The 27,842-nt window shown below is 43.7% G+C and overlaps 4 protein-coding genes across 10 annotated transcripts; 3 read left to right on the plus strand and 1 right to left on the minus strand.

Moving 5' to 3' along the window:
* Window positions 1-660: 660 nt before the first annotated feature.
* Window positions 661-5,018, minus strand: LOC311109625 (uncharacterized protein). Its single transcript, XM_084152564.1, has 8 exons — window positions 4,863-5,018; window positions 4,455-4,663; window positions 4,164-4,286; window positions 3,764-3,996; window positions 3,000-3,137; window positions 2,471-2,744; window positions 2,271-2,354; window positions 661-2,168 (listed from the first exon to the last, which is right to left on the minus strand). Exons 2-8 carry the CDS (start codon window positions 4,639-4,641, stop codon window positions 2,023-2,025), a joined length of 1,185 nt encoding a protein of 394 aa, XP_084008690.1. The 5' UTR covers window positions 4,642-4,663; window positions 4,863-5,018; the 3' UTR covers window positions 661-2,022.
* A 148-nt stretch (window positions 5,019-5,166) lies between these two features.
* On the plus strand, window positions 5,167-9,461 carry LOC311109623 (histone-lysine N-methyltransferase SETDB2-like). Of its 7 annotated transcripts, none has more exons than XM_084152560.1 (10): window positions 5,167-5,528; window positions 5,905-5,978; window positions 6,116-6,229; window positions 6,318-6,452; window positions 6,605-7,451; window positions 7,590-7,759; window positions 7,915-8,190; window positions 8,401-8,621; window positions 8,707-8,795; window positions 8,915-9,461. In XM_084152560.1, exons 2-10 carry the CDS (start codon window positions 5,951-5,953, stop codon window positions 9,030-9,032), a joined length of 1,998 nt encoding a protein of 665 aa, XP_084008686.1. In that variant the 5' UTR covers window positions 5,167-5,528; window positions 5,905-5,950; the 3' UTR covers window positions 9,033-9,461. The 7 variants fall into 7 exon arrangements, with proteins under 7 accessions (XP_084008686.1, XP_084008684.1, XP_084008683.1 ...); XM_084152558.1 differs by having other exon boundaries at window positions 5,526-5,637; window positions 5,902-5,978; XM_084152557.1 differs by having other exon boundaries at window positions 5,526-5,609.
* Window positions 9,462-11,477: 2,016 nt separating this feature from the next.
* Window positions 11,478-14,485, plus strand: LOC311109763 (protein CREG1-like). Its single transcript, XM_084152741.1, has 4 exons — window positions 11,478-11,843; window positions 12,439-12,558; window positions 12,697-12,912; window positions 13,241-14,485. The coding sequence occupies exons 1-3, from the start codon at window positions 11,550-11,552 to the stop codon at window positions 12,910-12,912; spliced, it is 630 nt and encodes a 209-aa protein (XP_084008867.1). The 5' UTR covers window positions 11,478-11,549; the 3' UTR covers window positions 13,241-14,485.
* A 279-nt stretch (window positions 14,486-14,764) lies between these two features.
* On the plus strand, window positions 14,765-27,214 carry LOC311109764 (T-cell surface glycoprotein CD3 zeta chain-like). The gene is made up of 7 exons (XM_084152742.1): window positions 14,765-15,046; window positions 24,077-24,177; window positions 24,309-24,356; window positions 24,442-24,516; window positions 24,637-24,666; window positions 26,285-26,374; window positions 26,697-27,214. Exons 1-7 carry the CDS (start codon window positions 14,986-14,988, stop codon window positions 26,763-26,765), a joined length of 474 nt encoding a protein of 157 aa, XP_084008868.1. The 5' UTR covers window positions 14,765-14,985; the 3' UTR covers window positions 26,766-27,214.
* Window positions 27,215-27,842: the final 628 nt, after the last annotated feature.

The raw sequence follows: 27,842 nt of genomic DNA on the forward strand, positions 1-27,842 counted from the left end.
AGTCAACATTGACCTCATGGTGAAATACCTGAGCGGTTTCCTTCCTCTCTGGCAACTGAGTTAGGAAGGACACCTGTATCTTTGTATTGATACACCATCCAAAGGTTAGTTAATAACTTCACCATGCTCAAAGGGATATTCAATGTCTGTTTTATTTTTATTTTTTTACCCATCTACCAATAGGTGCCCTTCTTTGCGAGGCATTGGAAAACCTCCCTGGTCTTTGTGGTTTAATCTGTGATTGAAATTCACTGCTTGACTGAAGGACCTTACAGATAATTGTATGTGTGGGGTACAGAGATGAGGTAGTCATTCAAAAATCATGTTTAACATTATTATTGCACACAGAGTCCATGCAACTTTTTATGTGACTTATTAAGCACATTTTCTCTTGAACTTTAAACTTACCATAAGAAAGGGTTTGAATACTTATTGACTCAATACATTTCAGCTTTTCATTTTTTATTAATTTGTAAAATTTTCTAAAAACATAATTCCACTTTCACATTATAGGGTATTGTGAGTCGGTCAGTGACTGAAAAAAATCTCATTTTAAATTCAGGCTGTAACACAAAATGTGGAAAATGTCAAGGGGTGTGAATACTTTCTGAAGGCACTGTAATAATGAAGACACTACAATAACAGTTGTTGACAAGGTGGTAAGATTTGGTAATGAGACACCATTTATTGGGCCTGAAGGATAAAAAATAAATACAAATTAAACACGATCCACGTGAAAAGCAGCATGTACTGTAGATGTTAGATAATGAATGTTTTCACACCTTAATTACAGTACATCATTATAGATTGTAACAGTGTATACTGTTGTATGTGCGCATAATCGACCAGCATAAATCCCCTCATTCAACTTTAAAACACAATTTGGCAGGGCAGATTACCTGTCAAATAACTTCACTAGTTTCTATCCAAATGAAAATAAGATATACGTATAATATATGTTACCACACTTCAACTGACATAATCAAACCACAACGTTTCCCTTTGCATAACTTGGAAGACAAGGAATGTAGAAATGTTGCAGGCTACTGTCTGCAATCAATGTATATGATCAAATGTACTTTAAAAGGTTAACTTTTTATTTTTAAACTCCGTATGAGTTTAAAGCTTACCGTATAACCAGTAGAAACAGGTCGCGCATATATTATGACGAAATTCTGTGACGTTTTTGTTTGTTTTGATGTTCGGCAGAGTTCGGCAGGGTTTTTTCCCCGGCTGTTCAACGCACACTTTTTTCTTGAGGCTTGTCGAAGTTCGGTAGCCAAAGTCTACGCCCCTTCGTCGGTGATTGGTCAACAATAGGGATTATTCAATGAAGTGTTTGTTGTCATTCAACGAGAGACGACTAGTTTTCATGCAGATGTTTTCACTTGAGAAATACTGCACCAAAAACCTTAATGTAAAATTGCGCGACTAAGCAAAAACGCAATTAATTACAGATTTCTCTTAGATTAATTTGGACTAATTTGAGGAAGTGTACTGGGTATGGCGTCTCAAGAGGTACCAACTGTAATATTGCCACTCTTTTCAAGCGAAGGTATTTTAAGGGAGTATGCGAACACAGACGTTCACTTCACCTAGCCGAGTTCTGATAGGAGCAAACCGAACCTATGTATACGGACGCCTTTCGTGTGTAAACTCCAACTGATCTCTGAAATGTCTTGCATGGAGACACAGCTAAGAACAGTTACCTGACATAAGGTCAAGAGAGATAGCTGAGCTTTCAGCTGGGGAGTAAACCAAGGCAAACCTGGAAGGCCTTAAGAGCAAAACTGGGAAAATAAGCACTTTTACACAATATAAATATTTTAGCATAGTAATCTTTTTCATTGTAAGGTACCTTTTTGTACGTTCAATGACCAGCATGTGAATACCACGGCCAATATAAGGCTGAAAATCAACAAACAGATATGTAAACAGATGTTATGGGTTACAACAACCAAATGGAGGTAAGGTGTGTGTCAGTGCTCTGATGCGCGATTCCAGTCCTATTAGGGGGCAGTCTCAGAGCATCTTCTCTAGGATTTCCTGGATCGGTTCCTGTGCGTTCCTCAGTCCATCCTTCCACTCCTGGGGTACAGATCCACCCGTGTACCCTGCCCTCGCCCCCAGCAGAGCCCCCAACGCAGAACCCCTGTTGCAGTTCTCTCCTGAACGACAACACACACATACACACTTTAGACTGACAGTTCCCAAAACACACACACCTTAAAACAGATTAATTGGCACCACATGCAAACAAACAAACTTACCGCCACAGTTGGTGTTTGCCAGGATCCCTCCATGAGGGTCGCTGTGAAACTCGTGTGCTAGGTAGAACATACTACTGAGGGCACCTATAAAGGACACACAAACACACTTCTATTAGACTCAGTGGACACTTGCATCACATACTTAAACATAACTAAATCACACTGCTGTGGATAGGTAGACAATGAGTAGAGAAAGACACCTCGGGTGTAGCAGGCCATGCCAAGCATTTCCACAGCATTCTGGTGAACCTTGAGCCTCTCCGCAGAAGAGGCTGGAAACCTGGCTGCTTTCTGTATGTAGGGCTTGCAGGTGTCCCATGCGTCCAGCTCAGGTGACTTGAGGGCGGCCTCAGCTTGCTGCTTCAGACACGCCCCGTTCAGAGTGGCATGGAGGGCTCGGGCGTACAGCGTCACATACTTCTCCACCTTGGGGTGGGGGTGGGTGAGCCGGACAAACTCTACCGCTGCAGACACCTGGGAGAGAAAGGACAGTAAAAGAGAGGGGGAGAGAGAGTGGGTGAGTTTCATTGGGAAAATCAATTTCTTGTGTTCTCTTCTCGCCTCCTTCTCAAAACCCATTGGATGAGAAGGTCAAAGGTCCTTCCCCTCTGACCTTCTCATCCAATGGGTTTTGAGATGAGGCGAGGAGAGAAGACACAAGGGATGAAGGAAATGCAATTGAGATTCTCCTATTCAAATGTTCCAAAAAGAGGTGGGTGCAACACTTGCAGCTTGGTCTTCATTGGCTGTGGCTGAAAGAAGGACAAAGGGGATAGCCATGGGGATGCAGCCAATAGCGTCTAGCTGGCTGTCGGGGACTGACACGTTCATCTTCTGCTGGTAGCGCTGCTCTGCAAACTCCAACACCTGGAACACATAGACAAGACATAACAACACCTGGAACACATAGACAAGACATGACAACACCTGGAACACATAGACAAGACATGACAAAACCTGGAACACATAGACAAGACATGACAAAACCTGGAACACATAGACAAGACATGACAAAACCTGGAACACATAGACAAGACATGACAACACCTGGAACACATAGACAAGACATGACCACACCTGGAACACATAGACAAGACATAGACAAGACATGACATAACACCTGGAACAAAGACAAGACATGACACCTGGAACGATAGACAATACATAAACAACACCTGGAACACATAGACAAGACATAAACAACACCTGGAACACATAGACAAGACATAAACAACACCTGGAACACATAGACAAGACATAAACAACACCTGGAACACATAGACAAGACATAGACAAGACATGACATAACACCTGGAACACATAGACAAGACATGACACCTGGAACACATAGACAAGACATTACATGACACCTGGAACACATAGACAAGACATAAACAACACCTGGAACACATAGACAAGACACACTGTGAGACACTGTCTGGTTAGGTGTGTAACATCGTATGTATGCATGCATGTGTGTGTGTGTGTATTACCTTGCTGGAAGAAGTGGGTCTGGGGTCCTGCCAGTCGGAGAAGAATGCTCTGTGGAAGGACTCTGCGTAGGTGTCTCCATGTGTTCCTGGCGTGGTCATGAAGTGTATGTAATCAGCTAGCACCGCCCCCCTCGCCGCTGACTCTGCCACGCTGGCAAACATCCCCCCTGTCAGGGCCTGTGCCACCCTCAGGGAGCAGATGGCATTCAGGGTGCTCTCACCTGCCTGCAGACCTGCACAGAGATAGAGGTATATTTAAACGATTAATTGATGATGTGTATTGTCAATAATTATTTTCCTTACAGAACCGCTTTTAAAGATATATACAGACCAAGGTTAGAGACTGTTCCTTTTTTCATTTCGTTACATTCATTCGTGAGATTAAGTGAGTAGTGAGTACCTTGGTGATAGTGGACCGAACCGCCTGATGCCTTCCAGAACTTGAGCTTGTTATGGAGGTTTACGTTCCCCACAACATGGGGTCTGTTATCGGCAGAGGACCATGCAGTGCGACCACTCCCTGCTATGGACCGGAGAGACAGATTAAGATTAAAGACTAACTCAAAATGTTTGACTGTACCTATTGACAGTTTGAGGAACATCAGGTGAAGAATGAATGCCATGTCATAATTCATGACCAATAACCATCTCACCTAATTTTCAAATTCAATAAAGGGTGATGTTAACATACCTGAGTTGGAGAGGGTGAGGATGCTGGACGGGTGTTTGTTCTTGGGTGCGTTGAAGCCGGTGATCCATCCTCCAAAATCTCTCTTGATGTCATCGATGTTGTAGTACCAGTGCACGGGCATGGACATGGCGTCGGCCGCACACATTCCCCACAGCGCCTCTCCCACCGACCTTCGCACCTGGGTCATCTCTGCTGGACTGGTGGTGTTACTTCAGAAATCAAACACAAATACCTGCATATTTAGATAATAATAGTAGTCTATGTTCAGATGGGATTACCTGTGGCTACTGGTGCTCCAGGAGGCTATATAGGTCTGCGAGCTGTAATAAAGAGTTCAAACGTGGACATAGACAGGACAGAATTCCTTGACATTGTTTGGAGTGGTATAATAAACAGATCCTGTCCTACCGTATAAATGTCAAATTGTAGAATGATCCTCACTATCTTGAAGGTGTAGTTCCTGCAGCTTGTATGAACACCAGAATACTCATAATCATTTCGATATAGAACTTGCGTAAGTTCATTATTGCTGTGTTACAAAACTACACAGGGTCGTATTCAGTTGACAGCAAACCGACCGAAACGGGGCGCGACTACCTGAACTTGTCCAATAAGAAACTCGATGACGTTGCAAAATGTTTCCGTTGCACTAATGAATACGACCCAGAAAATAGCCGCCTACATAACCAGAGTCTGACATAACTACCAAACTACATATTGTAACCGTCAGACAATCAACTCTCGCCAACTGTGCATAGGTCCCTCAACTTGCAAGATGACGAACATTAAAGTCGAAGAATGTTTCATATTCGTAGCGAAATTTAACTGTTTAATGGTGCGCAGTGGGTCAATTCATAAAAAGCGAATGGCGAATTGAAAACCCAATTAACAATGTCAAATGAAAATATTCAGTGTCAAAAAGGAGACCTTATTAAATATTGGGAAAAAATGACTCAAGCGAATGTAAATTTGGTCAATTCATCTGATTCCATTCCTTTGTTACGCAACTGTGGATTTGCAGATCGGTAATATGTTAGATTGGTCTTCTCGAGGAACAAAACAGTGAACTGCATTGTGGGTATTATAATTTCATCAATGGAAGTAGACAAAGTCAAATGTCTCGATACCATCAGGGATAAATAGATAAGGCAGTAGGTACAGTAGCTTATGTTTTGAACGAACTGTAAGTTGGGGTCGACACTTATATAAGAATGTTTTTTGCAAGCAACTTCCTGAAATCAATGCATGCAGCATATCCAAGATAGCTAGAGATCTAGCTAACGTTAAGTTACTTACGACATCCTTACGGGTGTACGTTAGCCAGTAGGACTAGCTAGGCCATTGACTTGGGATACCAACAATATAGATGTAGCTAGGTGGGTCTTTGGTAGGCTATATATCCGGCATAATATTGACTATGCGCTTAGCCAATTGCACATTTTCTTAGCAGGTATCAGAGGAATTTATAATCAGCTGACCATCCATCAACATTGAAAATGGATGGGTCAGAGAAAACAGAAGTTGGTGAGGCATTTTCACTTATACCGTTGTATTGTTTCTAGTTTCACATCTAATCCAGTTTGAAAGATGAAACCAGTTGTTGTTGGAGATCATCACCCAAATGATTTGTTCCTGACATGATTTTTTTGCTCTGATTTCAGTGAGGGCAAAGTCATTCTGGGTACAGGTGGATGTGGAACAAGCATTTGATGAGCTGTATGAATATCTGACACACCTGAAGCATGCCATCAAGACCTGCACTGCTACAGACAGAGGTACCATATATACATCTCACACACACACACACACACACACACACACACTCTGGCCGTTGATGCAACAATTGTTCTGTTTCTGTTTTAGAATATGTCCAAGGGATGAATATGATTACGTTATTAGATTCCGGGCTGATTGTGACACCGGCAACTACAGCCACAGCTACAACTACAGCCCCTGCCACTGGGAATGAGTCTTTTGTGGAGGTGGTTATTGGTGCAGGTACATAGCCTACTTCACACCCAGTATATCATTATAGTATCACTGACTGTGAGGTTTGGATTGATTGGATCCAAACGTGGTCTCTGAGCTATCCCAAAATCTCAGTTTGCTGCTAGCCTAACATTTCCCCAACATCTGTCTCCACCACACAGAAATCCTCACAGTTTCAGTCCCTGATATTGACGATCCCCAGACTCCACTGCCCCCCCAGCAGACAGAGCCCGTCTCCCCTCCCTCACCCCTTCGTTATGACGGCTCCATCCTCCCGCTGTCGCCCCCCTACCCCAACAGAGAGGACCTCATGGCCCCCCTGGTGCCCCTCCAGCTCCCCTACCAGCTCCATACCTGCAGCCAGGCCTGTGTGCCCCACCTGCCCCCGTCCGCACACCACTTCCGGGGCCACAACCCTCTCAGGATCCCCCTACTCTGCTCCTTCCAGCGGCAGTGTGCTGCCACCCCACCTTTCACTAAAGTGATTGAGACCGATTGTGATGAGACTGAACCAGACTCTAAGGGGGAGAGCTCTGAGAATTCTCAGGGTGCAGAGTTGGACTCTGAGGTCACAGGGCAGGGCGTTGTTTATAAGGCTCCCTGTGGGCTGAGTCTCTGCACCCCAGGGGAGGTGTTATGTTTCCTGGTTGCCACTGAGAGTCACGACGTCCTGCAGGTGGACGACTTCACCTTTGACCCCCTGGTGCAGTTGGAGTGTCTGCGGCCACCGCAGTGGCGCCCACCCGGGCCGGCCGAGAGGGACCTGAGCCGGGGGTCAGAGCCAACTCCGGTGGAGTTGTGCCTGGGGGAGGAAGGAGTGCGGCCGGAGGACTTCCGCTACAGGAAGGAGCGTTGGCCTCACGGCTGTTTCCTCAGTTCGGGCCCGCTGTTCACCACCTGCTGTGACTGCACTGACGGCTGTGGTGACGCGGAGAGCTGCGCCTGCGCTCGGCAGACCGGCGGCAAACACTACTCCCACCAGAGGCTGTCTGAGCCTGTGCCTAAAGGGTGAGTTGGGCTGGGCGTCTGGGCCTTGTCAGCAATCCTGTTGTGTTAATGTCCTCTGTGTATCTATTGTGCCTGGAGAGTGCATGCCATTACCAACTACTCATGAGATATGTATCTGTGTGTGTTTGTGTGTGTTAGGCTGTACGAATGCGGTCCGTGGTGTGGGTGTGACCGTGGCAGGTGCCAGAACCGTGTGGTTCAGCGGGGTCTGCGCGTCCGGCTGCAAGTCTTCCCCACCGGAGACAAAGGATGGGGGGTGCGTTGCCGTGATGACCTGGACAGGGGCACCTTCGTGTGCACGTACGCAGGTAGGGGAAAGTGACAGTTTGGTCCTGTACGCTTAAAGGAATTGTTCAGCGAAAATCAGCATATTTGCATAAGAGCTATCCCTTTAATAAAGGCTGAACTGTGGATCCAAATCAAGGATCTGAAACATTATTAGCTTCCCTTTTCTTCCTTCCAGGTGTAGTTCTCAGGGCAGGCCTAGATTCCGACAAGCCCCTCCCACCCAAGCGCCAGAAGACGGAGCTTCCCTCCGACGACGAGGTGGAGGTGGTGGATGAGTGGCTGGCACCGGCAGGAGAGGGACGGGCGCATGCAGAGACCCTGGAGCCCTCGCCCCCCTGCTCACCTCCTGACGGGCTTCATGTGCCCGTTATCCAGAGGCCCGGGGTGGAGCTTTCTTCACAGATACAAGCTGTGTTGGTGGGGAACGCCCTGCCAGCCCAACCTCTCACAGGTACTGGAAACTGGGCCAGCGGCTGCTTCAGGGGGCTTCATGGTTCCATTAGCCTGGTTACACCAGACTGACTGCTGCAATCACCATTGTTTCACTGGTTTAACCAGGCTATGGTTCCCAATGATGAACACTGAGAAACAAGGTATTGTGGGGCCCAGAAAATATGCAATCTAACTTATTTTCTTTCCTGTTACAATTTTCCTTCTTCAGGCATGGAGGTTGAGGAGGGGCTGGAGCAAGAGAATGGGGTACAGAAGCCACAGTTGAATTCCGAACCAGACTTGAAAGAAGTGGACATGAAAGAAGTGGATGTGAAACTGTCTGTGTCCACAAGCACAAGCCCCCAAAAACTGGGCCCAAAGCAGAACCCTATGGAGCACCTGTATTACGTAGATGCCACGAAGGAGGGGAACGTGGGAAGGTTCATAAATGTAGGTGTATGACTGTGACCTATAGTCTATCTACTTCCATTCTTTAACCCACCACCTCATAACCTCTGACCTCTTGTCTCTACAGCACAGCTGCGACCCCAACCTATTTGTGCAGAACGTCTTCACTGACTCTCATGACCCAAACTTCCCCGTCATCGCCTTCTTCACCAGCAGGTAAGTGTCCGGAATGGTCTCTGCTCTCTGATGGGTAATGATTGAGAGATAAAACTACGCGATTGGGTTGATAAATCAGTACCAACAGTAGATTGTGCTTTTTCTATGTTTTCTTGCAGAGTGGTGAAGGCGGGGACTGAGTTGACCTGGAACTACTCCCACAGCCCTGACAGTGACCCGGAACAGGAAGTGACATGTCAGTGTGGATGTGAAGGCTGTCAGGGACTGCTGGCCTGAACCTTGAGATTAACATAGAAACAAAATATAATATTATAGCCTGCTCCTACATAGTCAGTGCTGTAACCAAATCTGCCTTCGGACCAGGCCACAATGACCCCAAGATGTGTATGATAGTGGACAACCAGTTATGCCTTGCCCTCATCACCTTTGTTTATTAACCTGTAAATGGTCCTTTGTATACTGAACAAAAATTTAAACGCAACATGCAACAATTTCATTGATTTTACTGAGTTACAGTTCATATGAGGAAATCAGTCAAGTGAAATGAATTAATTAGGCCCTAATCTATGGATTTCACATGACTGGGAGTACAGATATGCATCTGTTGGTCACAGATACCTTTTTAAAAAATGGGCCTCAGGATCTCGTCACAGTATTTTTGTGCATTCAAATTGCCATCAATAAAATGCAATTGTGTTTGTTGTCCATAGCTTATGCCTGCCCATACCATAACCCCACCATGTGGCACTCTGTTCACAACATTGACATCAGCAAACCGCTTGCCCACACAACACCAAACACGTGGTCTGGTGTTGAGGTTGGTTGGACGTACTGCCGAATTCTATAAAATGACGTTGGAGGCGGCTTATGGTAGGGAAATGAACATTAAATTATCTGGCAACAACTCTGGTGGCAGGTAGCCTAGCGGTTAAGGGCGTTGGTTCGAATCCCCAAGCCAACTAGGTGAAACGTCTGTCGATTTGCCCTTGAGCCAGGCACTGAACCCTAATTGCTCCTGTAAATCGCTCTGGATAAGAGCTGCTAAATGACTGAAATATGTTGTTTTTTTTATATTCCTGCAAAATTTGAGACATCTGTGGCATTGTGTTGCGACAAAACGGCACATTTGAGTGGCCTTTTGTCCCCAGCACAAGGTGCACCTGTGTAATCATGCCATTTAATCAGATTTTTGATATGCAACACCTGTCAGGTGGATGGATTATCTTGGCAAAGGAGAAGTGCTCACTAAACAGGGATGTAAACATATTTGTGCAGAATGAGATAAGCTTTTTGTGTGTAATGAACATTTCAGCTCATGAAACATTGGACCAACACTATAAACGTTGCATTTATATTTTTGTTCGGTGAAGCTCAGTTGGTAGAGCATGGGGCTGCTTGAAACGCCAGGGTAGTGGGTTCGATTCCACCCATATGGTAAACGTACGCACGCATGACAAAATCTCTTAGGCTAAAATAATCTGCGAGATGGCATATTTTATTAGAAATTAGCACATAATTTATGACGTCCACCATTGAGCCAAATAAAGTTGTGTAGATAAGAGTTGTCATTTAACGGTTTTAGTGGACCAGTTCAGGCAGAGGACTGAGTGTTTTCAAATTAAGACCTGTAGAAATGTAAAGCAATTGAAGTGGTTCAACTTTCTAGGAGGTTACGGAGTTGGAAATTCTTTCCACATCAAGACCATAGAATGCTTACATACAAGATGCTACACCAATTGAAATCCCACGTCAAACTGAAACAAATGTAGGCCAACTAGGGTCTTAGTACAATACTTTTATTAGGAAACACTAAAATAAGTGCTCTTGCAGTAAAAACATTGTACATTTAAAACTATTGACACTGGATGTCTTTGGCAGTGCAGTCATCTCTAGACGCATTGTCAGTCTTCGGGAGCAGCACGGCGTGGATGTTTGGAAGAACACCCACATCAGATTTGGGATGCCGCCCAGTGTTCAGCTCATCATTGTTCCGCACAGCCAATTGGATGTGCCGGGGAGCAATGCGCCACTTGTGTCATGGGCTGCATTGCCCGACAGCTCCAGAATGTATGCACAGAGTAAACCAGGATGGCAGCGAGGTAGATTGCCGCTCGTGTGCGCCTCAGCAGACGGCGAATTTGGCCTACTTAAAACTGGCGACCAGACCTAGCAGAGCGGCTTGTCGAAGTGTTTTTGGTGACCGCTTTCTTTCCACGACCAACCATCTTGGGGATTCTGAGAAGCAGAGTATTTAGTGTTTGTGGGCTGTTGAAATTATACACAGGTTTATTACATCATGGTAAGGCCCACTTAAGGCAATGGTCAAGTTTACCACCAACAGGTGGAAACAGTAGAAGATACAAATCACCGCCAATATTTAATTTGTCAGATGTTGAAAAGGTCTGTCAAGTTAAACCCATTCTTACCATTGAGCCTGAGGCCTATGCAAGAATGCATGACATTGTGAAGAAAAAAAACTTGACAATCTTTGGGGGAGGAAATACAGTAATTAATGCAATCAGTGTCAAATGGGCTAAGGCAACGTTTTAAAGGTAAACATATTTTAATAAAACGGCACAATACAAAGTGGAACTTTCGTAGAATCAACTTGTTGTTTATCGGCCTCATGGCGTTTTTTAGAATATCGGTAATTGAGTGCGCCTGGATTTGAAAAAAACCAACTGTGAAGTCATATGACATAATCCCAATTTGATCACGTGACCGCAGTATACAAAACACTTCGTTGCTTTCCTTCTACATGTGTTTACGACGTTCTTTATACCTCAGTGGTGTATGAAGGAGATGGAAGTCAACATGAACACAATGCTGGCTGCAGGGCTTCTACTGCTTTTCGCTATGCCCGGCGAACCTTACAGAATCACTCCGCACGAGGAAGTCGCCAGGATGGCTAGATTCGTCGCCAACCAGTGCAACTGGGCTTCCATGGCCACAATATCGACCCATGAGCCAGTGCAAGGACAACCCTTCTCCAATGCATTCTCTATCAGTGACGGGCCAGTCGGGTCTGGGACTGGGGTGCCCTACATGTTCCTCACCAGTATGGAGATCTCTGTTCAGGATTTAAAGGTGGGTAGGACAATATTTCTGTCAATTGTAACTTAGGAAAGGTATACAAGGACGTAAAGTCGATGACAGATAAGGTTATTATTTGCATTATGTCGGCTACTGCAAGAAACATACCTTGTTCCATTTGTAGTTGACACTTCATTTACATTTAGAACCATGACTGAAAGTTTTTGAATTATGCAACTCTCATTGGTGCTATCATGAGTCAGCTGCTTTTGGGGAGTGACACAGCAATTTTTTGTAATGACGTCACGCTTCAGTCTTATGTTGACGTGGCAGTGAGTTGACAGCTTCAAGTCTGAACCAGCCAGCACCATGTATGCCGGTTTACCACACATACTTGGGGCTCAATTCAATAAGATCCGCTTTAGCCTGACATCCACATAGTGGTTGTTTTGACAGTGTCAGATGTTGAACTCCGTTAGAGCTGTCGAATCCACAAGTGGCTCCTGGCATTATACCTAAAGCGGGCAAAACCATAGGCTAAACTATTGACCTTTTCTCTAATATATAACCTATACAGGGCTATATGTGTGATGCCATTCAAAGGGATGTGCTGAAGAGTAAGGAGATGCTGACTGACTGTGTGTTTCAGGTGAACCCCCAGGCTTCCTTGTCCATGTCCCTGGCCCAGACAGACTTCTGTAAGAACCAAGGATACGACCCTCAGGATCCCCTGTGTGCCCACATCATCTTCTCTGGCTCTGTGCTGGAGGTGAGGGTTAATGACACACACATACACACACTGACGCACGCACTATCAGTCTCACTCACTCGCACACACACTACTCCACGTTACAGAGTTTATCATCATGAATCCTCACTGTTCTGTTTACCTGTATGTCTCTGATAGATTAACGGTACAGAGGCCACCTTTGCCAAGAAAGCCCTGTTCAGCCGGCACCCTGAGATGGTTGACTGGCCCACCGATCACAACTGGTTCTTTGCCAAGATGAACATCACCAAGGTGTGGGTTCTGGACTACTTTGGAGGGGTGAAGACAGTCATCCCAGAAGACTACTTCAAGGCTACACCCTTCAAGGTTACACCCTACAACAGACACCACTGAGTGAGTAGCTATTGATGCTCTTCTCTTGCCTCTGAGGCTCTGTCCAGAAACAACCCCTAGCCTCTAACCCTGGATCAGTGACTAGAGGTTTCACTGCCTGTTGCAAATAATCTGGGATGCACTTTTGTGGAGTGCACCTCTGAAACAGAGTCTGATTGGTCAGATGTCATGGAGTTTGATCAGTGTGTCATACATACGGCTTATTGTCAGGAATGAAAGTAAGGAATAGCACTAAGTGCACGTGACAAAAATGTACTGAGTCACTGTTTTAGTTAACAGTGGCCTCAGAACAGCTGACCGTTGTCTTTCTGTCTTGTGATTCTTTTAGGAGGACACCACAGTCAGTTTTTGATGTGGAGGGATCCTAAGTGTTTCATAGTGGTCAAGAGGATGGACCCAATATTCAGAACAATGAAGACTCTCCCCCCCCAACTAAATTAGCTCAATAATGGCCATTTGCTGAATTCCAAATCATTTAATATCTACTGGGGTGTCTGGGGGAAGGGGATGGTTTGGAATTCAGAGTTTGTCTCTCATATGCTTGCAATTTAAATGTATGCCTATAGGGATGGATCTGTGTGTGTAATTGCATGAGTGAGCAGGTTATACCCTTTAGGAAACTCTCTTGTTGTGCAATATAATTATTTGATTGGTTTTAAGAAGGACTGCCTTCGTTGTTAGGGAGCCCATTTAGCTTTTGTATTTATATAAGAAATAATTGATGGCATCACTCTCCCATGTTAGGTGAGCAGTCATATGCAGTGTTGTATTTTTACCACAAGGGGGGGGGGGGCTTGTTACAGATAGAAGCAGCTGCTTGAAGGGTAGTTCGACCAAATTACATATTTTGTTGTAGTTTGGAGGGGATTTTAAAAAATGCCATTTTGGCCTGCCAACAAGGGTACCACGCTCTATTGTTTTTGAACAATGCCACCAATAAGCTGTAGCAAGGTGAACAAACCCACATTCTGGGTGGCTGACTAGCTCCATAGAATAGCTTTTGAATGTAGGTATCCATAAAATTAGAATACATTGTAATTTGGGTGAACCATTTCTTTAAAGCAAAAGAAGAACATGACACTCATGTTGAATTAAACTGTGAGTGTTATTCCAGTCAGTGGTATGTGTTGATTATGAAGCATTGCACTTGTCATCTACAAATCCATTTGTCATTTTATAAGTACATTTTTCTTAGTCTTTCATTTAATCAGTTTGGGTCTCATTCGTTTCAATTCAATATCATGCCAAAATAGAACTAAATATGACATTAGAATATTTTTTACTAATAATTATTCTGTTCTACAACTTCACTTCCGATTTTGCTGGAATTTAAATACATTCTTTGTATATATTTATACATGAAATAAGTATTTAATATATAGGCTACTCTATTATTTTTTTTAACTCAGTGCCATGATTTTAGGATTAGCCTGAAATGGCTTCATAAGCTTTCTGATCACCACTTGTAAAACAAACTGATTCAAGTTTTGATATTTTGATGCTGACATGATACATTTTTAAAAACAAAATGATGGATGATTTGTATAAATAAAGCTAGATTTTTGTATGTACAGTACTTTCCTTTGTTCTTTATTAAATGTAATATTTATCTTATTAATATTAAATAATCAGGTTGGTTGCAAGTAAGATGAGTCCAATAGAACTGTGTAGCACACAGCTCTTCAGTCAAGAACATGTTCCTCTCAACATTGACAGGGAGTGCCTTCCTGAGTACGGAGAAGGAGCCATGTCTTAGAGTTGAGGATAGGGGAAGGGTAGGCCAGGGTGAGAGGCGTGTGTGTTTGTGTGTGTGTGTCGTGTAACCAGGTGGAGCAACACTAAGCCACTTCCTGTACACTAAGACGAGGAGCCGCCAGCGAGTCGACACATCACTCAGCCTCAAGCTGCACCCCAACACAGAGAGAGACAGGAGAAGGAGAAGTGACCCATAAAACCCAGCTTTGGAGGCCCATCATCCCCCAAGGCCCAGGAAGACAGAAGAGAGGACGGCAGAGAGGAGTGTGGCACGGTTTCTAAGAGAAGGGGCTCGACCGCACCCATCCAGAGAGAGCGATGGACCCTCGGAAGAGGACGGGAGGCCTGCTGGTCCTGTCTACTGCACTACCCTATGCCGGTAAGACCCCTCCAAACCCTGTCTCTCTTTGCACCTGGGCTCATCCCTAAACCCTGACCCCTGTCACTCGGTGTCTCAACCCTCCGAAGCCTCCAACAACCTGGTATCATGGAAGAGCTGGTGTAACTCTGTAGTATTTAGCTATAAGTCTAGTTGACCCATTATAGACCACTATACAGCTGTACAGTCACCTACTCCAATGGAGTCGTACTACCTATGATGCCTGCATAGTGCTTTGAATCCTGGCTGGGTAAAACACGGCTCACTCATGGTGGTGTCCTCCGTTTCTCAACAAGAGACGGCCATCTTTGACGAAGCAGGAAAAGACAAACGAGGGAGAGCAAAACCCAGCGGTGTAGTCATGTAGAGGGGTTCATAAACACAAGTCTTCCATGTTCTCACACAGGTGTTTAGAACCAGGGCATATTGTTAGCGGAAATAATAACTTGACCCATATTTAACTTATTGGCCCTGAATGAAGGGAGTTGTACATTTTGAACCACATTTATTCCCTTTCCTTGCATACTACTCTCTCCATCGTGTCAATGCCCTCATGTTGGTTTGGATTTCAAATTTTAACTTCCAGTGAAGTGTGTGTGTGTGTGTGTGTGTGTGTGTGTGTGTGATCTTTATTGTACACCAGTGAACAGACAGAGACCCGGCTCTGTGACTTTGAGTTGGGTTTTGATCATGTGAAGAATACAGAGTTGTCTGCTGTCTCCTTCCTCTCTGATTGTTGTGCTTTCTCTCATCAAAGGGGCCAGATTGAATATTTTTTAAACACGCCAACTTAAAAATGAATAGGAGCATTTTACATGGCACCATAGAATTAAGTGGAAATAAATGGTCATTGTATGGTACAGTTGAAAACATTTGGCCAGATTAGTTAATTCCAGTAAAATTAGAATATTATTGTTTCCCTGTTCCAACACTCATTCTCAAACCCTTACTGTGAGTGTAAGTTACGGTATTGTTCTTTTATTGTTATATAATAGTGCAAAGTAGGTGGTGCATTACTCTGAATCATAATATAATTATATTGAAATTAGGGATAGCCTATCTGGATAAATAATGTTTTCATTGTGAGTAACTATATACTTTACCATTACCTTGTTATTACCACTTAGCTCTGTGCTGTAATGTAATGTTCTACCAGAAAGGGTAAAATAATCCTAGAACACAACCAGTGAAATAAAGGTTATGGTAAGGTTTAGAAAAGGAGAAGAGATGCAAAAATATAAAGGTGAAAAAGACAGCATGATATTTTGACTTTTTCAACTTCTCAAGGGATGAGGCAGAGAATGAGGGGTTGCTTGAAAAATTGCTAATGATTACTTCATTAAAAAATATATATTTCATAATTCTAACTTTCTGATTTTGCTGAGGCAGTGTCGGCGGCGTAGGCTAGTCTACAGTATGGATGAGTGCTCAGGGCCCCGTCATCAACCTATTTGTATTTATTAGAGATCCCCATTAACTGCTTCCAAGGCAGCAGCTACTCTTCCTGGGGTCCAAACACATTAAGGCACTTACATTACACACAAAACAAAAGATAAAACAGTACATCATATAACATTATTACACCACTACATATCTACAATACAAAATGTATAATACCACCAGACAACAATATTACAATGTGCGTGTGCTAGTGCGTGTGAATGACGGTCAATGATCAACTCTTTATTTAGATAAGCAATTAAAAAAGCGGAAAGGTTTATGGTTACTGTACTATGCGTTTAAATAATGGTGTGTTCTTTTGGACATTATACAGGTGTCCTATTCGGACGGTAAAGATGTGTAGATGACCATATACTGCCTAACGTGGTCCTCTGTAGCTCAGCTGGTAGAGCACGGCGCTTGTAACACCAAGGTAGTGGGTTCGATCCCCGGGACCACCCATACACAAAAAATAAAATAAAATGTATGCACGCATGACTGTAAGTCGCTTTGGATAAAAGCGTCTGCTAAATGGCATATTATTATTTATTATTATTATTATTATTAACTGCACAAGTCCTCGCACACGCTCATTAGAGAAAGTGTCAGTGTTGTCAATAGCTTATCTTCTCCATTTTGCTCTTTACAAATTGCTCCTTGTGTTAGAGAAACTATCTGCCAGTTGGCTGTGTCATTTTGGGGAATCTTTTGTTTTTGTACCCGTCATAGAACACAAAGTGTTTAGTGTGAGATGCATTACTGTAACCATGATAGGGTTGGGGTTCTCTCTCACTCACATCCCACTGTGACAGAGAACCATGTAGGAGGGCCTTCTGTTTCCGCTCTTTACTGTGAACAACACTAGAGTATTAAATGGTGATACTATCAGTTACACTATTATCAAGTCCCAATGACAAAAGGCAGGTCCATAAAATCAGAAATGACATGTAGTGATATTTATTTAATCACAGTGAGCTACTTTTGGGGTTTAAGTTGCAGTTTATGTTAAATTATTAATGTGTTGATGTTCATGATTTGCAGAATTGTAATTTTTTTTTAAAAATGCAATAGTCTATACAAAATGTTTTAATGCAATTCAAGCAGCTACATTGAACCCTTAATTTTGGCCTGTGTTAAACTGAGCGCGCTCTAAAGACTGATCAGCAATCTCTGAGAAAAAAGAAAATAATACTTTTTACCACTCAAATCATCTGATTATGCAATTCAAACATAAACAGTCTGTCTTCAGAGTCAAAAGCTGAATGGAAATTTCTTCACGTCTTCAGAGTTTTACGTGGGTGAAATCACATCACTCAATGACGATACATCAAAGTTGCTGAGTGTCACCTTTTAAACAAGGATTTGAACACACATACTGGTTTCTCTCTTTCCTACAAACTTCTGGCGAGAAATGACAGATGTTGATGTCACCACACTGCAAAATAATCTATCAAAACAAAGATTTCAGTCAGTTTCCTTTTAGGAGACCAGTAAATACATGGTATGTTCCATCAACACAGTCACTGGCAGTATGATGCTAAAGTTAGCAATAAAAGACCTCAGCAGCAGACTCTTTAACAACAGTTAAAAAGCCTGTAACCTTTTACCTTTTACATTCAAATTCTCCCCGTTTTACCTGTGGCCACAGCACTGCACTGGTCAGGCCTGAGATGGACTTGACTGAGGCTGCTATTCAATCAAACACACAATCCGAGTTTTAGGGATGGGCTATTTCAAAATGATCTCTCCCCTCGCTGCAATAATCAATGTTGGATTCACATACTCAATGAAAAACAGGCTAGGTTCACACACAACATAGACAAATTCCAATATTTCTGTTTAAAAAAGTGTTTTTCTTGCACATTCACATGCATACATTCACACACTCATAATTGTACAATATATTATACGACTGGACCCTGTAAAGTTCTCAGGGTTTGAGACACGAACTCTGACCGCAATGCGGGGAGCGAGCGAGAGAGAGAGTGAGGGAGCGAGAGACCGAGGGAGTGGTGCTGAGATGTTCTTGTAGCGCTGCAGTGGCTTCTTAAAAATAGTTATTAGGAAATAACCTGCATGATTGAATCATGTCTCATCATGTGTTACCCCCAACCCCCCCAGCCTCTCACTGACAGCTTCTCACTCAAGGCTTCCTGTGTCAGATAATATCACTTCACGATGATCTAGCTATCTCGCCTGCTATTTGTAATCACACCTCACGTTTCATCGTGCTGGGGTCAATCGCATTACATTTCAGTTCCTGTCGGTACGTCTCTTACAGGACATGTGATTTCTCCACAGCCCTGCAATTCAATTTGGAGTGTAGGCGTAATTGACCCTAACTTAACGTGCACAACATGTAATCAGGTTTAACCTTCGCTAGAACTTGTTCACATGTAAATGTATTGCACAATGGAAGTATTACACAATATGGTGCTATAAAGCATCACATTTGAGTATGAAGTGATTAAGAACACAGATTATCTATTTTTCTTTACGTCAAATGATGAACTATCTGGAGCAAGTTCTTTTTGAAGTGGAAACAGAAAGTATTGCTATTCATGCCCCATGTGTTTTGCCCTTTCTGCAGAGGCCCCTGGGGAGGCTTTAACCACACTAGGGTTTACCTGTGGTGGGAAGGGAGAGACGTCTGTGAGGCGACCACAGCCATGGTCATGGCAGTGCTAGTGATAGTGGAAACGTCTCCCTCCAAGGTCAAAAGAGACATGTTTCATGTCAAAAGACAAAAAGTTATTGAAAAAAACGTTGATCAGTCGCTTACTGAATGACCTTATTGTAAATGTTGTTTTGTATGTACACATTTAAAAGGTGATACAAACACAGAACAAAGACTGTTCATTTAGTCAATCACTCACTCAATGTCCTATTGCCAACAGTAACCTGTAGGCCGTCTGTCGATAAATAATAGGTACACGTCAACTATGACAGACAAAATGAGATATTTTTTTCCAGAAAATCACATTGTAGGATTTTTAATGAATTTATTTGCAAATTATGGTGGAAAATAAGTATTTGGTCAATAACAAAAGTTTCTCAATACTTTGTTATATACCCTTTGTTGGCAATGACACAGGTCAAACGTTTTCTGTAAGTCTTCACAAGGTTTTCACACACTGTTGCTGGTATTTTGGCCCATTCCTCCATGCAGATCTCCTCTAGAGCAGTGATGTTTTGGGGCTGTCGCTGGGCAACACAGACTTTCAACTCCCTCCAAAGATTTTCTATGGGGTTGAGATCTGGAGACTGACTAGGCCACTCCAGGACCTTCAAATGCTTCTTACGAAGCCACTCCTTCATTGCCCGGGCAGTGTGTTTGGGATCATTGTCATGCTGAAAGACCCAGCCACGTTTCATCTTCAATGCCCTTGCTGATGGAAGGAGGTTTTCACTCAAAATCTCACGATACATGGCCCCATTCATTCTTTCCTTTACACGGATCAGTCGTCCTGGTCCCTTTGCAGAAAAACAGCCCCAAAGCATGATGTTTCCACCCCCATGCTTCACAGTAGGTATGGTGTTCTTTGGATGCAACTCAGCATTCTTTGTCCTCCAAACACGACGAGTTGAGTTTTTACCAAAAAGTTATATTTTGGTTTCATCTGACCATATGACATTCTCCCAATCCTCTTCTGGATCATCCAAATGCACTCTAGCAAACTTCAGACGGGCCTGGACATGTACTGGCTTAAGCAGGGGGACACGTCTGGCACTGCAGGATTTGAGTCCCTGGCGGCGTAGTGTGTTACTGATGGTAGGCTTTGTTACTTTGGTCCCAGCTCTCTGCAGGTCATTCACTAGGTCCCCCCGTGTGGTTCTGGGATTTTTGCTTACCGTTCTTGTGATCATTTTGACCCCACGGGGTGAGATCTTGCGTGGAGCCCCAGATCGAAGGAGATTATCAGTGGTCTTGTATGTCTTCCATTTCCTAATAATTGCTCCCACAGTTGATTTCTTCAAACCAAGCTGCTTACCTATTGCAGATTCAGTCTTCCCAGCCTGGTGCAGGTCTACAATTTTGTTGCTGGTGTCCTTTGACAGCTCTTTGGTCTTGGCCATAGTGGAGTTTGGAGTGTGACTGTTTGAGGTTGTGGACAGGTGTCTGGATTTTTTTTTCTCAATTTGTCTGTCATAGTTGACGTGTACCTATGAAGAAAACTACAGGCTTCTCATCTTTTTAAGTGGGAGAACTTGCACAATTGGTGGCTAAATACTTTTTTCCCCCACTGTAGTTGATGTGGTGGGCAACACAGTGTGCATAGTGCTTAGTCTCTACCGTTTACACTGAGTATACAAAACATTAAGAACACCTGCTCTTTCCATGACAGACTGACCAGGTGAATCCAGGTGAAAGCTATGATCACTTATTGATGTCAATTGTTAAATCCACTTCAATCAGTGTAAGTGAATTGGAGGCGACAGGTTAAAGAAGGATTTTTACGCCTTGAGACGGTTGAGACATGGATTGTGTATGTGTTCCATTCAGAGGGTGAATGGGCAAGACAAAATATTTAAGTGCCTTTGAACGGGGTATGGTAGTAGGTGCCAGGCGCACCGGTTTGAGTGTGTCAAGAACTGCAACGCTGCTTGGTTTTTCACGCTCAACAGTTTCCAATGTGTATCCAGACAACTTGATACAACTGTGGGAAGCATTGGAGTCGGCATGAGCCAGCATCCCTGTGGAACGCTTTCGACACCTTGTAGAGGCCATACTCCAACGATTTGAGGCTGTTCTGAGGGCAAAAGGGGGTGCAACTCAATATTAGGAAGGTGTTCCTAATGTTTTGTACACTCAGTGTATGTATATTGTATGTTGGCCTAAGACTGCAGGAAAAATCCCACACAGGACCTGTAGGACTTTTTTTTAAGGGTTAGTGTGCGACTTTATGCTTTTGATTCCACACTTTCAATAGCTCTGCCTCCGTCACACTTTCTGAGGATAAATAACAAAACAGAAAAAGTGTCAGGGAGGATGAAGGAAATACATTGCAATACAATTGCCAAAGACTCCAGCCACCCTTGTCATAGACTGTTCTCTCTGCTACCTGTTGTATTCGGCGCATGTGACAAATAACATTTGATTTGATTTGACACAGAGCAGGCCCCAATGAAAAAATGCACACATTACCATACAATCTAGCTGTATTCTATAGCTATTGCCATAGGTTTTATAATTTGCATGATGCATGAATTAAATCCATTATTTGCATTCTGAAAGGCAAGGAAAACATTTAGAATGTTGAATTCTGACATCAGACTCTCGACAAACACATTTTCATTGAGTATATCTCTCTCTCTTTTAGTCGCCTTGGATAAAAGCATTCACCAGATGACTACATTATTACTTGATTAGACTAAGAAAGCATTTCATGTTGTAGTGCTTTGATGAGGCTCCTCTAACAGGGTCCTCTTCATTAGGGCACACCCTAGCAAAACATTTTTGCAACAGGAAACTAAAACAAATGTTTCTTATTGGACATTTTCAGGTGGCCCCTCCCTGTTTCAATCTGTTTTCTTCCGTCCGGGTACCTAATGAATACGACCCAGCACCAGTCTGCTACTGTAGCCCTGACCCTGTCTTCTTTGAGTCACATGCTGTGTTCTGCCATGGCTTTTAGTGCAGGTGAAATGAGGCTTTTAGTGCAGGTGAAATGAGGCTTTTAGTGCAGGTGAAATGAGGCGAAGGCTGATTTTCTATTAGTCTGGTTGAACAACTTTGGTAGTACAGTACTGCTAATGCAGCTGGACAAGCGCATCAGACCACATATCCTCTCTCATTCACTGACTGGCACATATAGGCTACTGCACAGCCTACTCTCTCATTCACTGACTGGCACATATAGGCTACTGCACAGCCTACTCTCTCATTCACTGACTGGCACATATAGGCTACTGCACAGCCTACTCTCTCATTCACTGACTGGCACATATAGCCTACTGCACAGCCTACTCTCTCATTCACTGCAGGTGCAAGCAGACATCAGATTTCAGTAGAAAACATCAGCAAACATCTCTGCATCTACAAATACATGTATTAATACTAAACAGCAAGGGCACTGAGCATGTAGACAGTTACCTGGAGGTAAAATGATAATCCCGACACAGACAGATCAGGAAAAAGGGACAATTGTGAACTTTTCTGTATGTGGAAACACACACAAACACATGCTTGCCTCTGTATTCAGAATGCTGAAGGTCTCATCCTATTATCCCTCTGAAAGGGAGAGAACAAATGTAGCCAGCACCACACACACAGGTCAACACAGTTCAAGGCCAGGTGTTCCTAATGTTTGGTACACTTAATGTATACCGTATATACTTCTTAAGAGCTTACTGACCACAGGGTTTCAGTGTCTCAGCCATCCTAAGGCCTGACCACAGTGTTTCAGTGTCTCAGCCATCCTAAGGCCTGACCACAGGGTTTCAGTGTCTCAGCCATCCTAAGGCCTGACCACAGTGTTGCAGTGTCTCAGCCATCCTAAGGCCTGACCACAGTGTTTCAGTGTCTCAGTCATCCTAAGGCCTGACCACAGTGTTTCAGTGTCTCAGTCATCCTAAGGCCTGACCACAGTGTTTCAGTGTCTCAGCCATCCTAAGGCCTGACCACAGTGTTTCAGTGTCTCAGCCATCCTAAGGCCTGACCACAGTGTTTCAGTGTCTCAGCCATCCTAAGGCCTGACCACAGTGTTTCAGTGTCTCAGCCATCCTAAGGCCTGACCACAGTGTTTCAGTGTCTCAGCCATCCTAAGGCCTGACCACAGTGTTGCAGTGTCTCAGCCATCCTAAGGCCTGACCTCAGTGTCTCAGCCATCCTAAGGCCTGACCTCAGTGTCTCAGCCATCCTAAGGCCTGACCAGTGTTTCAGTGTCTCAGCCATCCTAAGGCCTGACCACAGTGTTTCATCAGTTTCTGTAATCCTGACTGCATCCTTATCGTCAGTCTCTCTCTTGAAGGGAGGCCTAACTGTTTCTAGATCAGATATGTCTTAGTGGAAATTACAGATAAGGGGGGGGGGGGGGGGGGTATTTTGCAATCCCTGGTCCATGGACCGATACCTATCGCTAGGATGTCTGATTTGGTCTCTGAGCTTTAGTCAGTCCTGGTACAAAGTAAGTTGGAAATAGGTCTTTGCTGATGACATATATAAGTAACAGAAACACACACCTGGGGCTCACACAGGCAGTTATACCACCTCAGACTCAGAACGTGTTGCAGCTGAGGAAACCACTGAGCTAGATACAGCTCCACTCACCCCCACCACAAAAAGGCTTAGAGTCACTGCAACCACACTGAGCCTGACTGCCATATGACTGTCTTCCTGAGACACAGAGAGAAACTGTTTCTGTTCAGTACATGAGAGAGAAAGATAGACTGTGTGTGTGTGTGTGTGTGTGCGTGCATGTGAAACTGAGTGATGGCATCCACTGCGCATAGACACACACACTCACTCCCACACATTGTTATTCCTACTTCAATTCACCTTCCTGACATAATATTTCTACCAGTGAGGGGTGGGTTTTACTGGGGGTGTTTGTGTGTGTGTTCTCATTAATGTCAACCTCTCCCCTGCAGAGGCGGTGACCCCGCTGTACGACCCTAAACTCTGCTACATCCTGGACGGCTTCCTCCTGCTCTACGGCCTCATCATCACTGGACTGTTGCTCAAAGAGAAAGTGAGTCCAAGTTTACACACCACTATATGGGTAGATGTAGATAAACCTCTGATTGGATATACAGGTACCAGTTTTATTGAGACCAGTTATTGTCTCAACATATTTGGCTGATCTCTCTCTCTCTCTCGTAGTTCTTCAAGTCCAAGGGCAAAATATTGAAGGATGACGAAATCTACACTGTGAGTAGCCATTCCTTTTGTGTGTGTGTGTGTGTGTGTGTGTGTGTTGTTGTTGTTTTTGGAACACTGTCTCTGTGTTTTCTAGGATCTGAAACCTACGGGTGGGGACGGTTATGGACAAATAAACAGAAGAGATCCAGAGAGTGGAATGACACGCGATGTAAGTGTGTGTATAAAGTGTGTGTGTATGGATCAATATCTTGTGAATAGCAGAATAAGATTAGCATTACTGTAATCATGCACCAAAAGTCTGATTCTGTGTACGTTATGTTATTCACAGAAACGCATGAATAATGACGACACTTACACGGTAAGTGCGTTACCCAACATGCAGTGCATTCGGAAAGTATTCAGACCCCTTGACTTTTTCCACATTTTGTTATATTACAGCCTTATTCTAAAATGGATTAAATTGTTTTTTCTCCCTCATTAATCTACACACAATACCCCATAATGACAAAGCAAAAACAGGTTTTTAGAAATTTTAGCAAATTTATAAAATAAAATAAAAACGGAAATATTACATTTACATAAGTATTCAGACCCTTTACTCAGTACTTTGTTGAAGCACCTTCGGCAGCGATTATAGCCTCGTGTCTTCTTGGGTATGACGCTACTAGCTTGGCACACCTGTATTTGGTGAGTTTCTCCCATTCTTCTCTGCAGATCCTCTCAAGCTCTGTCAGGTTGGATGGGGAGCGTCTCTGCACAGCTATTTTCAGGTCTCTCCAGAGATGTTCAAGTCCGGGCTCTGGCTGGGCCACTCAAGGACATTCAGAGACTTGTCCCGAAGCCACTCCTGCGTTATCTTGGCTGTGTGCTTAGGGTCATTGTCCTGTTGGAAGGTGAACCTTCACCCCAGTCTGAGGTCCTGAGCGCTCTGGAGCAGGTTTTCATCAAGGATCTCTCTGAACTTTGCTCCGTTCATCTTTCCCTCATTCCTGACTAGTCTCCCAGTCCCTGCAGCTGAAAAACATCCCCATAGCATAATGCTGCCACCCCCATGCTTCACCGTAGGGATGGTGCCAGGTTTCCTCCAGACGTGATGCTTGGCATTCAAGCCAAAGAGTTCAATCTTGGTTTCATCAGACCAGAGAATCTTGTTTCTCATGATCAGAGTCATGTGCCTTTTACTGAGGAGTGGCTTCCGTCTGGCCACTCTACCATAAAGGCCTGATTGGTGGAGTGCTGCAGAGATGGTTGTCCTTCTGGAAGGTTCTCCCATCTCCACAGAGGAACTCTGGAGCTCTGTCAGAGTGACCATCGCGTTCTTGGTCACCTCCTTGACCAAGGCCCTTCTCCCCCGATTGCTCAGTTTTGCCGGGGCGGCCAGCTCTAGGAAGAGTCTTGGTGGTTCCAAACTTTTTCCATTTAAGAATGATGGAGGCCACTGTGTTCTTGGGGACCTTCAATGCTGCAGACATTTTTTGGTACCCTTTCCCAGATCTGTGCCTCGACACAATCTGTCTCGGAGCTCGACGGACAATTCCTTCGACCTCATGGCTTGGTTTTTGCTCTGACATGCACTGTCAACTGTGGGACCTTATATAGACAAGTGTGCGCCTTTCCAAATCATGCCCAGTCAATTGAATTTACCACAGGTGGACTCCAATCAAGTTGTAGAAACATCTCAAGGATGATCAATGGAAACAGGATGCACCTGCGCTCAATTTCCATTCTCATAGGAAAAGGTCTGAATACTTATGTAAATAAGGTATTTCTGTTTTCGCTTTGTCATGATGGGGTGTTGTGTGTAGATTGATGAGGGCAAAAATGTATTTAATCAATTTTAGAATAAGGCTGTAACATAACAAAATGGGGAAAAGGAAAGGGCTCTGAATACCCTCCGAATGCACTGTATAATTTCATGTTAGTTTATATATTATAATAGATATGGATATTTTTCTTATAAGTTTTTCCCTCCGCAGTCCCTTAAAAAACCAACAGACGACACGTACAGGGAGATCGCTGTGAAGGACAAGCAGCGCCGCAGAAACAAGAACGAACAGGTGTACCAGGTGTGTAGTTTAAGTTTATTTGTCGTATGCACAGGATACACATGGTTCACACAGTCCAACGAAATGCTTCCTTGCATGTTCCCTCTTGACCACACCCCTCCACTCAATCAACCAATTAACAAGGCCTAAATACACAAACATAACAGCTCTTGTTTCACTATTATTTTCTCTCTGTTTGAGGGGACAGTGGTAGGGAAGTAGATGAGAGGGAAGTGTGCAGTGAGAGGTTTGGAACAAAGTGGATGAGGCAAGGGTTTAGTGAGAGATTTGGGATCAATCCTAGTTGACTGTGTCCTCCCTTCCCTTCCCCCCCATCTATCAGGGTTTGAGTACCGCCACCAAGGATACCTATGACTCGCTCCAGATGCAGCCTCTCCCTCCTCCTCGCTAACAGAAACATCATGGAGGATCACGCCTCGTCCATCAGTCACTCCTGTTTACCTGCCACTTTCTATCGGCAATGAGTATACTGTTACAGCATTGTTACATATCCCTCCCCTCATATCATTTTGAACAGGTCAATAATTAGTTATTCACCCACCAACATCTACTAATCACTGATATCTAGAACAGTCCTTGTTGTGTAAAAAGTATGTTTGCAGTTGTTGTGTTCTCCCTTTTTTGTCTTTGTGAGGCTTTTTGTTGGAAAACCTGGACACTTTTGCACCAGTAACCATTTCATAACTGTCTTAATATATAAGCTTGATTCTATTTTATCACTATTTTATGATGACTGTAGCGCTAGTCTCCGCTACTCCCCATACACCCCCAGTCTGTAACCTTTGACCTTGTACCCCATTCTATAATAAAGCCATCTTATTAGAAAGATGAGTGTGATTTATATCAGGTTTGTCCCTTACCACTGATAGTATTATTCTGCAAAGGAGAGACACAATGGCAACAATGTTACACATTTTAATTATGTTTCTAACAAAGTTACAGTAAGAGATTTTTCATATACATTTGTAAGTAAAAAAACGTAATCCCCCCAATACAGCAGACAAACAGGTCGACAAGATAGGACATAGTTAAACCACTATGGTCTCCCTACATAGTTCTTGTTCCTGTAACAACAGTGTGGAGTGATAGTAGTTGATATAGCAGTAGTAAGCTAGTATACTGTTGAGTGGGTGTGTTCAGCATCTATGTAGTCTGTCAAGTAGCGACATCATACCTTTCATTGCCACAGCCATGGGTCCACCACCTGGTGTTACCGTGACAACTCCAACCTCACTAAACGGGACTGGAGGAAGTAGGGACCAGATTTGGAAAGTGTACAGAACAGTAACCAAAAGTAAATTAATCAGATTACGTTAGTTTGGGTAATCTAAAAATGACTTAACTGTTTAGAATTTCACAGATAACTAGTAACAGTTTACATTTAGAAAGTAACCTACCCAACCTTGTGTGGGTGTCATAAAATACATCATTACAGGATATATTCAGCGATATGTAGGCCTACATGTTT

The sequence above is a fragment of the Coregonus lavaretus genome (genome assembly GCF_964263955.1).
Source record: "Coregonus lavaretus genome assembly, chromosome: 35".
In the NCBI taxonomy this organism is placed as follows: Eukaryota; Metazoa; Chordata; class Actinopteri; order Salmoniformes; family Salmonidae; genus Coregonus; species Coregonus lavaretus.

Coding starts and splice junctions, on each gene's coding strand:
- LOC311109764 (XM_084152742.1), top strand. CDS start 14,986: ATGGACCCTCGGAAGAGGACGGGAGGCCTGCTGGTCCTGTCTACTGCA. Junction 15,047..24,076: donor TACTGCACTACCCTATGCCG/GTAAGACCCCTC, acceptor TCTCCCCTGCAG/AGGCGGTGACCCCGCTGTAC. Junction 24,517..24,636: donor AGAGTGGAATGACACGCGAT/GTAAGTGTGTGT, acceptor TGTTATTCACAG/AAACGCATGAATAATGACGA.
- LOC311109763 (XM_084152741.1), top strand. CDS start 11,550: ATGAAGGAGATGGAAGTCAACATGAACACAATGCTGGCTGCAGGGCTT. Junction 11,844..12,438: donor TCTCTGTTCAGGATTTAAAG/GTGGGTAGGACA, acceptor TGTGTGTTTCAG/GTGAACCCCCAGGCTTCCTT. Junction 12,559..12,696: donor TCTCTGGCTCTGTGCTGGAG/GTGAGGGTTAAT, acceptor TGTCTCTGATAG/ATTAACGGTACAGAGGCCAC.
- LOC311109625 (XM_084152564.1), bottom strand. CDS start 4,641: ATGACCCAGGTGCGAAGGTCGGTGGGAGAGGCGCTGTGGGGAATGTGT. Junction 4,287..4,454: donor CCTCACCCTCTCCAACTCAG/GTATGTTAACAT, acceptor TCCGGTCCATAG/CAGGGAGTGGTCGCACTGCA. Junction 3,138..3,763: donor GACCCACTTCTTCCAGCAAG/GTAATACACACA, acceptor TATGTGTTCCAG/GTGTTGGAGTTTGCAGAGCA.
- LOC311109623 (XM_084152560.1), top strand. CDS start 5,951: ATGGATGGGTCAGAGAAAACAGAAGTTG. Junction 6,453..6,604: donor GGAGGTGGTTATTGGTGCAG/GTACATAGCCTA, acceptor TCCACCACACAG/AAATCCTCACAGTTTCAGTC. Junction 8,622..8,706: donor ACGTGGGAAGGTTCATAAAT/GTAGGTGTATGA, acceptor TTGTCTCTACAG/CACAGCTGCGACCCCAACCT.